This window comes from Manis javanica, chromosome 13, assembly GCF_040802235.1.
Source record: "Manis javanica isolate MJ-LG chromosome 13, MJ_LKY, whole genome shotgun sequence".
In the NCBI taxonomy this organism is placed as follows: Eukaryota; Metazoa; Chordata; class Mammalia; order Pholidota; family Manidae; genus Manis; species Manis javanica.
In genome coordinates, this window is record NC_133168.1 from 62,292,576 (window position 1) to 62,304,756 (window position 12,181).

General features: G+C 36.4%; 1 protein-coding gene across 13 annotated transcripts in view; it reads left to right on the forward strand.

The window, feature by feature from the left end:
• The window catches only part of UTRN (utrophin), a 454,961-nt gene that overhangs the window by 363,259 nt on the left and 79,521 nt on the right, over positions 1-12,181 (forward strand). For all 13 annotated transcript variants that reach the window (XM_037022103.2, XM_073219702.1, XM_073219701.1 and 10 more), the window contains 2 exons: positions 2,916-3,184; positions 9,997-10,143. In XM_037022103.2, coding sequence (XP_036877998.2) covers positions 2,916-3,184; positions 9,997-10,143 — 416 coding nt within the window. The remainder of the gene's footprint in view (positions 1-2,915; positions 3,185-9,996; positions 10,144-12,181) is intronic.

Here is a 12,181-nt window from a genome sequence, read left to right on the forward strand (position 1 = left end):
GGAATGACACAACAACTCACTGGAGTGGAAATAACTCTTGAGCTTCAGCAGCAGGAACCACAGGAATCGATTTATAAGCCAGTAGGCTAGCGGTGCACCATTCTGGCTACACTTTACAATCACCTGGGGAGTTTTAAAAATATATTCATGCTGCCCTTACCTCTGACCAACTAAATCAGAATCTTTTAATATTTTGGTGCAGGGCCCCTGTGGATCAGCATTTAAAAGCAAGCAAGCAAGCAAACTAACCTATTCTCAGAGTAGTTTCTAAAGTCCCCAGCATTCAGAACCAATGGCCTAGAAGATTCTCCACTTCTGCATGAGGATCTTTACAATTCACTGGGCCAAAAAAATGCAGAAAATGTGAAGCAAACTATGTCCTTGAGTTTCAAATAACTAAAGGATTTTCAAAATGTAATTATATTCCTTTATTTTCATCTTTACACCTTTTTGCTGTTTTCAATCGTCCTTCTATTTTTTTTTTCACCCCAAATTGTCATAACTTGATTGTTCACCTGTTGCTTCTCATTACCTGCTTCACAAACGTTCTGGAAAATTTCTGTTTAGCTTTGTACTTTGCCCTCTGTTCTTAGTTTAAAGTATGCATTAAACTGAGATTGTTGCTACAGTAGGAGGCATTTTTATTCTGTGATTAGTTAATATGTTTCCTTTCTGGCAAACAGATGGTGAAATGAACATAGAGCTTTTCTTTTCTTTTGAGTAGCTGCTTGAGTGGGGATTATATAATAAATACTACTAAAGAACTGCTCAATCAAAAGATTTTATATCAAGTGAAGACAAAAAGTCATAGCCAGCATTGGGTGTTTTGTTACAAGACAAAGAAGCTGTGTGTCTCCCTGCCAGGTTATTCAGTGACTGACTGAGAAACAGTTTTTACTTTATCTGAGAAAAAATCATCATAATTAAGTTGTCTGTTCTGAAATTGGTACTGTATTTTTTTTCTTTTTACAAAGTCAGTGAAACACAAGTGCTTAAAATACGTCTTTGAAAAGACCCGAGTGATTTATTAACAAACAAGTGTTGCTATCATAAAAATTGTCAACTCCTTTTCTCATCAGGCGATTAAAATGATTTTTTTCATCCCACAAATAGCATTTAACATTTTTGGAAAATATATGTAAGTATTATGTATTTCTCATTTTCTAAATACCTTGAAGGTGTAAAGATTTAAATCAGGTTTTCCTAATGATGTACCTTTCCTCCCAAAGTTTTCTCAGGACCCTTGGAGTCCTGGCATGTTGCTTGTTTCAGGATTTTTCTCCAGGCTTCCTAAGTCTCTCCCCTGACTGTAGTACTGGACTAAATCTCAGCTTACACATTCCTTGAAGCTGAGTCTCTAATTCACTTGTTCTCCTTGTTTATCTTTTACTGGTATATTCAGCCTACCTACATATCATAACACTTTTTCTTCTGGTGATCAGTTCAACTGCTAAGGGGCTGTTCAGAATTCTCTGCATTTTAGCAGTGCCACTCTGAGTTCTGTGGTTGCTAAACTCTTCATAGTCCATCTGGTTCCCAGAGATTTATCACAGCTGCTTTTAAGTCGAAATATTGATGTCTAGAATTTTTGGGAAATTTAGATAGATGAAATATGTGTCCTTTTTAATTTGGCTGTTAAATAATACTTAAATAAAGACATACGGGAAGTAGACAAATTTATGTTGAGTATTAAAATGACAGATTAGAAGAGCTTGTTTTAGTTCCTCTTTTTTTACCATGAAGTTCCTCTTACCAGGAAGTTAGATGAACTTGGGTTCATTTTATGAATGACTTGAAATATTTTGAACTGAAGTAGATACTGCAAATGTGATTGACACTAAAAGGTGGTGCATTATCACAAAGAAGAATATGAATTTCTATCTTAAATTAACCTACAGGTTACCTTGATTGTATGTTTCTGAACTGCATCTCAGTTTCCAGTGGACAAGCAGGACAACCTTCAAACCAGCTGGATAAGAAAGGAGGTATCATTGAGTATTAAGGATAGTAAGGCCCAGGAGTGTTTAGCTGCAGATCTGTGCAGCCTATTACCAGTGTCTGCTCTATGTCCATCAAATTCCTCTTCCCTCCTCAGCTTCTCATCTCTATGTTTCTGACTCTTGGCTTTGAACTTGACTTTCATTCCTGTGTGTATCCTTTGCTTGTCTTCTAGACTCTTGACCTTTTTTCCTGCCCCTTCCCTGTGGCAGGGCCTTACATTATGCCTGCCCTTTCCTATCTGAAAGTCTAACCTTATTTCAGACATTCTGGAAGCCCACTTGCTCTATTAAATACTTAGGATGGTCCTTGATATCTTGCCATCTTCCTGTTGAAATGTTTGTAGACATGCTACATGTCTGGGCTATAGAAAATGCTCTGTATTGAAATGCCACACAGATTCAGTAATTATGAAGCATCTTAAGATATGTTACTTGTTTTCAGGTTTTGGGGTTTTTTTTGGAACATGATCAATTAATCTGATTTTCTCAGAGTTTCTCCTCATAACTTAAAGCTATTCCTCTCCTAATTATACTTCCCATTCCTCTTGAGGACAGTGAAATGAAAGCCTGTCTTTGGATTTTACAAAACTAAATTTACGGTAAAAAAAAATTGTTTTACATCTTGAGTTATCTTGTTACGTTTCAAGGTTTGAAAATATATGAAAATGCAAGAGTCAGCAAAAGCCCTGGGCCACTTATTAGTTTAAGTAACTTATATATTTTTTTTTTATAAGAAGTAGCCGGGAATTAATGGAAGAAATCTGAAGAAATTTCTTCTTCCCCTGACTCACAGAACTGTTTCCATGTACCCTTCCAGCAGCCCTTTGAAAGAGTTGGTATAAAGAATCACACTTGGCTATAGAAAACTTAGAGTTGATCAGGCTTCCATATATTCCTTTTTTTTTTTAATCACAGAATTGACTCCGGAGGAGCGAGCCCAAAAGATTGCCAAAGCTATGCGTAAACAGTCTTCTGAAGTCAAAGAGAAGTGGGAAAGTCTAAATGCCATGACTAGCAATTGGCAAAAGCAGGTGGACAAGGCATTGGAAAAGCTCAGAGACCTGCAGGGAGCCATGGATGACCTGGACGCTGACCTGAAGGAGGCGGAGGCTGTGCGCAGTGGCTGGAAGCCTGTGGGAGACTTACTCATCGACTCACTGCAGGATCACATTGAAAAAACCATGGTCAGCACCACTGCCTCCGATGAAGGATGTTAAGAAATGTTTTATTAAATATAACCCAAAGAAGGCCACATATGTAAATTCTTATAAGGCCAACACCATTATGCCCCCAACAAAACCAGGATATAGAACTTTTCCAGTCACAGCAGATGTTTTCCATATGCCCCTCACCATCAGAACTTCCTTTCCCCAAAAATTACAACTAATGTGACTTTTACAATAATTTACTTTTATTTTCCTTTATGCTTTTTTCCACTCAGCTGTGCATCCCTAAACACCTGTTTTTTAAAAACATATTTTAAAGCCCCTTTTAATCTCCAGATTTCCTCTCTATCCATTTTTTGTTTTCTTTGCAGTGTATTTGTTGAAGAAACTGAATTGTTTGTTTTATAGTGTCTCTCATAGCCAGGATTTTGCAGAATGGCATGCACATGGTGCAGTCTGACAGGTTCCTTTTTACTTCATATTTCCTGTCAATTGGTAGTTAGATTTACAGGTTTAATCAAAAAGGTACTATTTTACTGGGAATTCTTGTCTATAAATTGTATCTCATTTGTTGAGTATGTTAATGAAGGGTCAGTTTAGCTACCAATTCTGTTGGTAGTCAGGAGTTATCCAAAGTTAAGGGTGTTAGACCTGTGGTCTAGATCCCCCTTTGGCTCCCATATTCTAAAACATATCCAGAAAAAAGTTAATGGAATTTAGGCAGTAAGAGACACAAACAATGGATTTAGAATATAGGAGCTTTAATAGCATCATAGTAAACTGTATGCTGGGAAGTCATGAATTGAATCAAAGAATAACCCAGTGGAAAATCAGAAGGTATTAGACTGAAAATATCGATATCATGAATTGGGTTTTATTACAAAAGCACACACCTTTTGTGTACAGACATTAACTAATGCTCTCCCTTGGTGTGCATGTGACTGAATAGGAAAGAGAAGGAAGGTCTAGGAAATTAACTGAATACCCAGCCAGATTACATAAGTAAATATGTGACTGTGTAGACATAGGAATGATAATAGCTAATTGAGGCTTACTGTGTACCAAGAATTGTGTGTGCTTAGTCGGTCTGCATCAGTATCTCTTTTAGTCCTCACACCAACTGAACAAGCTAGGTCTTATTTTTATGCCCATTTGATCAGTGATGAAGCCGCAGATACTCCTCTGGTCCACAGCTGACCAGTGGTAGAGTTTTCATTTCTTTTTCGCTCTTCTCTTTACTGTAGAGACCTCATTCACACCAATGAAATTAAGCACAATTTTGATCAACTGTTTGAATTCAGAGTTTTAAAACTTACATATTGAATTTTAAACTCAAAAAGATTTTACTACTAAACGGGCATTGGTGCCTGCCAATTTCATTGTTAATATACATAAATTTCCAGCGACCCTGTGTATTAAATAGGCTTCTTCCTACTACTCTAGTATCCTAAAAACCATTTCATGGATGAATCTGAGTTTAAAATAGATTCTGTGGAAGTTGCACACTTCTTGTATTTAAAAAGATGGTTTTTTAATATCTTTTAAAAATCTTTAAGTCAGTGGATTACAAAAAGTGTGTTCTTTTGGACTGCAAAATGCCTTTTGATCGGAACAAGAATTTACTCATTTAAGTTCGAAAATACCATTTTTAACACAGGATGATTTAGTTTTGCAGGAAAATGAAAAGCTGCATCTGGGATTATAAAAATTTGGGAGTTGTTAATCCCATTTGGTTAAATAAATTACGCACCCCTACATCTAAATCCTTTTGTTCAAATCTCCGCTTATCTGGAAAGCCAGCAAAAATACAATTAATACTTAAGAGAAAGGAATCAACTGTGGACAAAAATATTTTATCATCTTATTAGGAAAAAATAAAAATAAAAATCCAAGTCTCGTTTAACCAAATAAATGGAATCAAAGTCTGGGGTGTTTTATATGTGCTCTAAAGCATAGCCCAAATATTATTGAAGCTATAAGCAGATAAAAATAAGTGCTGATGATTGCTAAATATTGTAAAATATGCCAAAACATCTGGAAAACAAAATCTTTGGGGGTACTCAAATAATTTTAACTCCCTCAAATTGCCCTTAATCATTCTTATTTGAGAATTACACACCTTCTGAGTGGGGAAGGGTTCAGGAGTTACCTCTGCCAACAGGCTGCCAGTCAACACCTTTAAAACTAGCAGATATTTCTGTTTTAATAGCAAGGAAGACCACATAGACTTTTATTTTCCATAGGAAAGTGCAGCCAAAACATGATAACTTGGTTCTTTGTATTAGGACACATCACAGATCTGAAACCATTTTAAAACTTGCTTTATGTCAAGCCTCCTAATTTGGAATCTCTTAAGCATTCCTAATAGAAATGTAGCAGATAAACATTCCTAATAGAAAGATTACTTATTGCCATAAAACACCTGACCACGAAAACAAGAACAATACCAAAGACCTTGTTTGTCAAAGGGGTCCTTTAATATTTTCATCTGTGTTTTGTATGAGAAAAGCTTTATTTTTTTTTTGAGAGGGCATCTCTCATATTTATTGATTAAATGGTTGTTAACAACAATAAAATTATGTATAGGGGACTCAATGCACAATCATTAATCAACCCCAAGCCTAATTCTCAACAGTCTCCAATCTTCTGAAGCATAACGAACAAGTTCTTACATAGTGAATAAGTTCTTACATGGTGAACAGTACAAGGGCAGTCATATCATAGAAACTTTTGGTTTTGATCAAGCATCATGAACTATAAACAATCAAGTCAGATATGATTATTCGTTTGATTTTTATACTTGATTTATATGTGAATCCCACACTTCTCCCTTATTATTATTATTATTATTTTTAATGAAATGCTGAAGTGGTAGGTAGATGCAAGATAAAGGTAGAAAACATAATTTAGTGCTGTAAGAGGGCAAATGTAGATGATCAGGTGTGTGCCTGTAGACTAAGTATTAATCCAAGCTAGACAAGGGCAACAAAACATCCATGGATGCAGGAGATTTCTCTCAAAACAGGGGGGGTGAGGTTCTAAGCCTCACCTCTGTTGATCCCCAATTTCTCACCTGATGGCCCCCCTGTGACTGTGCCTGTCTTAGGTTGTTCCTCCCTTGAGGAATCTTACACGTCTCTGGCTAACCAGTCATCCTCCAGGGCCATACAGGGAAATGTAGTTGGTAAGTGAGAGAGAAGCAATATTCTTTGAAAAGGTTAGAGAAAAGCTTTATATTTATAAAGGAAAATTTTAAAGTTCTTTATGTTCGATAAAATTTTTTAAATCTGTCTTGAAATTTAAAAAACATACTGTCTTCAGAAATAAAACCGGTCATTTTTTAAAATTATATAAATCAGAGACCACTTTCTACCATTTCATCTTAATCTATTATACCTATGAAATACAAAGATGTTGATTTTAAAAGCTGATTAAATTCTCAAGTCCTCCAAAGTACTCCAGGAAAGAATATTAATGTATAATGTTAAAATCACAACTGAAGAAGCCTTGACAGATTCATTTGAGTTCTGTAATTATTCTTGTACTGAATCTGAATGAGCCCAATTCTCTTCAAAGTCCAGATTGAAAAATTCTTTCTTTACCTTAACTCCTACCTCTCTCAGTCCCATGCTTCTTAGGTTAATTATTACTTCTTTAGACCTGTAGTACCTCTGTTGTCATATAGCTGCTTTTCTCATTGACCTGTATTTGTGTGTCTTCTGTGTGTGCACCTTCTGTCTTCAGGAAGACCAACATCTGCAGCTGGAAGAAAAATCATCACCACTCTAAATTCCTTCTCTTTCTGTTTTGCAGCAATTCGTATGTTTGTGAGCTTCCCTTCCTCTACCTGATTTTTAAATGTTGGTGTCGTCAGGGATCTGGCAATATATCTTACTTTACACATACTAATTTCCATATTCGTTGTTTCAAACGTCGTTTGCACACGGCTACCTCCAGAGTCCATATTCCTCACTCCCACTTTGGGTTCCACATCTGTTCTTCTGATTGTCCACCTTAAGCTTCTTTAGGTGGCTTCTGAGCATATTCAAAAATGAAACACCAAAGAACATTCTCTTATTTACTTAAAATTCATATCCTTTAAAAAATTCATATCCTTTAAAAAGGTTATATTCTGTTTTTTTTTATTTTGATATCATTAATATACAATTACATGAGCAACATTGTGGTTACTAGATTCCCCCCATTATCAAGTTCCCACCACATGCCCCATTACAGTTACTGTCCATCAGCATAGTAAGATGCTATAGAGTCACTACTTGTCTTCTCTGTGCTATACTGCCTTCCCCGTGTCCCGCAATCCCGCTACATTATGTCTGCTAGTCGTAATGCCCCTTATTCCCCTTCTCCCTCCCTTCCCACCCATCCTTCCATACAGTCCCTTTCCCTTTGGCAACTGTTAGTCCATTCTTGGGTTCTGTGAGTCTGCTGCTGTTTTGTTCCTTCAGTTTTTGCTTTGTTCTTATGCTCCACACATGAGTGAAATCATTTGGTACTTGTCTTTCTCTGCCTGGCTTATTTCACTGAGCATAATACCCTCTAGTTCCATCCATGTTGTTGCAAATGGTAGGATTTGTTTTCTTCTTATGGCTGAATAATACTTCATTGTGTATATGTACCACATCTTCTTTATCCATTCATCTACTGATGGACACTTAGGTTGCTTCCATTTCTTGGCTATTGTAAATAGTGCTGCGATAAACATAAGGGGTGCAGATGTCTTTTGGGGACTGGGAAACTGCACTCTTAGGGTAAATTCCTAGGAGTGGAATTCCTGGGTCAAATATATTTCTATTTTTAGTTTTTTGAGGAACCTCCATACTGCTTTCCACAATAGTTGAACTAGTTTACATTCCCACCAGCAGTGTAGGAGGGTTCCCCTTTCTCCACATCCTTGCCAGCATTTGTTTTTCCTATTCTTTTCGATGTTGGCCATCCTCACTGGTGTGAGGTGATATTGCATTGTGGTTTTAATTTGCATTTCCCTGATAATTAGTGATGTGGAGCATCTTTTCATGTGCCTATTGGCCATCTGAATTTCTTCTTTGGAGAATTGTCTGTTCATATCCTCTGCCCATTTTTTAATAGGGCTGTTTGCTTTTCGGGTGTTAAGTCGTGTGAGTTCTTTATATATTTTGGATGTCAACCCCTTGTCAGATATGTTATTTACAAATATATTCTCCCATACTGTAGGATGCCTAAAAAAGGTTATATTCTTAATGCAATATTGATTTTTATCAACCATACTGATTATTTTTAGCCTATACATGTTATATATGAGGGGGATTTATATAGGATAATTAGTTCTAGAAGAAAGCATTTGAAAGAGAGAAGGAGGGAGAGAAGTGGTTAAAGAGGCTTTCTTTTTATAGTTATTAAGAAGATTACTTAATACTGCAGTGTTCTGACTTCATGGTCTTCACAGCACTTTGATAGATGTCATTTCATTAACTAACCTTGGTGTAATGAAAGAGAAGAAAGGGGTCTCATAGATATGTATCTTGTCTCTTAAGGGATGGTTGTGGTAAAAATGGTAAAGCCTGAGGGCTGATGTGTCTAACTGTGTGTTCACTACACCTTATGTCAAAAGTTCACTTTAGTATGTGATTAACTCTAATTTTGTGACATACTGAAGAATGAAATGTGTAGTGTTCTCATGTAGCATTCCAGTTCTGTTCCCAGTTGCATACTGACTTCATCTTGACTCAAGTATATCATTTCTGTGGCCCTTCATGAATGGAAATGTGTGGTGCTACTGTTGTATTACAGATTTTTTGCTGAATACCAAAAATCTGTAATACACTTGAGAGTGTTTGTTCTCAAAAAGCTTCCATTGTACATGAGGGACTTCAAGAATATGGATGCTTAGAATACCAACTCTAAGAGATGTGATAAGGCATGATATTTAAAATACATAACCCCTGGTTTGTATGGCACCAAACAATCAGAATGACCCCACTGCATACAATGCGATTTGTGTGTCCATCTGTGTGCTGAGTCCCAACTGGGGTGAGGAAGGCAGAGAGAATGCTGGGGAGCACACGCAGGGGCCTCCAACCAAGACTATCGAAGGAAAGGCTTCAGGGAAGTCGCCCTCCAATGGGACGGGTGGGTGGGGCACCTGAGTTGAGCCTTTTAAAGGATCAGTGGAATCTATAGGCAAAGGCTATTGGAAAAAGGGAACATGCACACAGAGGCAGGTGGAATTCGAGAATAGAAAAAACTTGGTGCTTTCATAATTCTGTTTGCTCTCATGGAACATGTTTCTGTCATTGGTCCAAAATGTTTCTTGTTTCTTCTCCTCTTCACATGAATCCCCACCCCCATCCATATCCCCTCTTTTGTACTGTGCCCAGAGGTGATATTTATGAGTTCTAAACTTCACTTACATCCTTTTTTTATAAACCCCACTCCTCCTGCCCCACCTCTAACCACAGAAAGACCATAAATGATTTTGAAAGGAACAAAACTCACCTCGCTGGTATATAATTGCCATACGTTCTGTGGTCAGGAAAGTTATTTTTATTGGCCAGTTTCTAACTTAATTTTAAATTGGAAATATGTTCAAATCAAGTTGTTGCCTCAGGTGAGAAAATATTAAAGGAGCCATATTAAGAAAGTAAAAAGAAGGAAAATATGAAAGAAAATTAAATATAGAATCAACACTAGGAATGAGTGGGATAATAATGGCAAACATTTTCCAGATTAAATTGCATACAATGAAAAATTTGAAGGAACTACATCATCATTTAAATAAGTTTGCATTACATACATTCTTTTCCAAGGACATCATTCTTCTCCTTTTCTTCCAGGCATTTAGAGAAGAAATTGCACCAATCAACTTAAAAGTTAAAACAGTAAATGATTTATCCAGTCAGTTATCTCCACTTGACTTACATCCATCTCTAAAGATGTCTCGCCAACTAGATGACCTTAATATGCGATGGAAGCTTTTGCAGGTACCTTTTTCCTCTCTGTAGTCCAGGTGTACACCTTGGTTGGTCTTTAAATCCCACTTTACTCTTCTGCCACACACCATCGTTTTCTCTTTCTTTATTGGTTGTATTGGAGAACAGGTTTATAGCCTGTGATATCATTGAGTATTTGTCTTTCGGTATCTTGGACCCAGAGTCCTCATTTATTTATGAATATAGATTTTAATATAATTTTATGATGTACTATTCATATGGTATTTGTAGAAAATTGTGAAAGGTCAAATAAATCACAGTAATGGAAACCTCTGGTAGGTCGCAGAAACATTTTTCTCATAATGGCTCATAAAGGAGTCATTTTTCTTATTTTAATCATGTATTATTTTTTCTTTCGAAAAGAAAAAAGTCTCCATCCTTCTTCCACTGCTTGCTGTTCGATATTATGCTCATTTTTTTTCCAGCTAGCAAATTTACACTGTTATGGTGTTCACCTTTAGTTGTTAAGATCTGAGTTGTTCTGATGCAGTTGTTTTAATGACTCTAAACATTACTTTCTTGCCCCAGATTTAATAGAGCCAAACCAAAAGAACCCTCATAGATATTTACTAGGTATTTAAAAACCACCATCCATGCCCATCAGTAGTTTTGGCTCAGTCTCTGCGGAGCTTTGTCGTATTCAGTGGCCAGTTCCTACAAGTCATCATACTCATTTCTTTCCCCTGAAAGTATAGCAGGAGAATTTCAATGCAAGATTGAGAAAATAATTTTTACTAATTTCTCTATATTTGGTCTAAAATGTGATATTTAATGAGAAAATATGAAATTTCAGGGTGGCACACAAGTGGGGTCTTTTTTTTAGGTATAATATTTTATAGTATAATAGGTTTCTTAAAATTCAAACCTTGAAACACCTAATGGTTTATATGTTCTTCATGAAATTGAAGAGGTAAGAAAAAAGTGGATAGTATTAGACAGTCTTTTCTATCTTGGAAAAGAGTGTTAATAATCTGCTATTCATAAGGCAGGTTCTTTTAAATTTATATGTGCTTTTCTAGTGAGTGGAGTGCAGAAGTGTTTGACCTTTACTCTTTTTTTTTTTTTCTTTCTGCTCTATTTCTTTAATCTGCCATCTTCATGTAGGTATTTCTGTGGTCCATCTTGATTTCCTGGCCATTCAGTTTCTGTTATCACCATCTCCAAAAATTAGAGGGCTGGGAATACGTTATGCTTGAAAGAAGATACGTATTTTGTCATCCTTATCTCTGAGCCTGGTAACCGCTGAAGCTCAGATGTTAGTTGCTGGCTGAATAAGGGAGAGAGGAGCGGAATCTCTGCTGGCCGCAATGTCATTAAATTGTAGGAGTAGCATCTTCTTTTCTCCTCCTGAACAAAAAGTGTGGTATTTGAATGCTTTTTGGCTTTAATGAAAAAAGTTTTTGCTAATGCAGTTTAAATAGCCAGCCAGGATAAACTAGAACTACCCAGTGAGCCAGAGCTACACACGTTTAATATAAAGGCAGCTGAAAATATGATCAGCAATCTAAGTGGAATGGCTGACTAGCGCTACATAAGCAGTGACCAGGAAAAAGAAAATGGAAATGTCAGTAGTCTGTGTGCAATTGTTGTTGATTTGCATTTAATTTCTTGTTGTACCCACTCTGCATTTTTATAATGCAGAGTGGTGATTGGAGAATGTGTGTAAACATATAGAATATATTAATTGACTGGTATACACTTGAATACCCCCAAGTCAAGATGATCAGACACATACTTGGGGGAAAATAAGAAATTGTTCCATAGTCATATGTCTTTTCACTCTATCTGTCTATCTATCTATCTATCTATCTATCTGTCTATCTATCTATCTATCTATCTATCTAATTCTATTATCTATTTCTGTCTATTATCATTATTCATTTATTTTTTTCCCCTGAAGTATTTTAAACTTCTTTTTCATTTATCCCCTTGAGTACTTTCTGCCACTTCCTTAGGAGAGAGATGAGTAACCCTTGACCTTATGACCACATCTTGACCTCAGATGCTCTAGAGCTTTACTGCTTTCAAG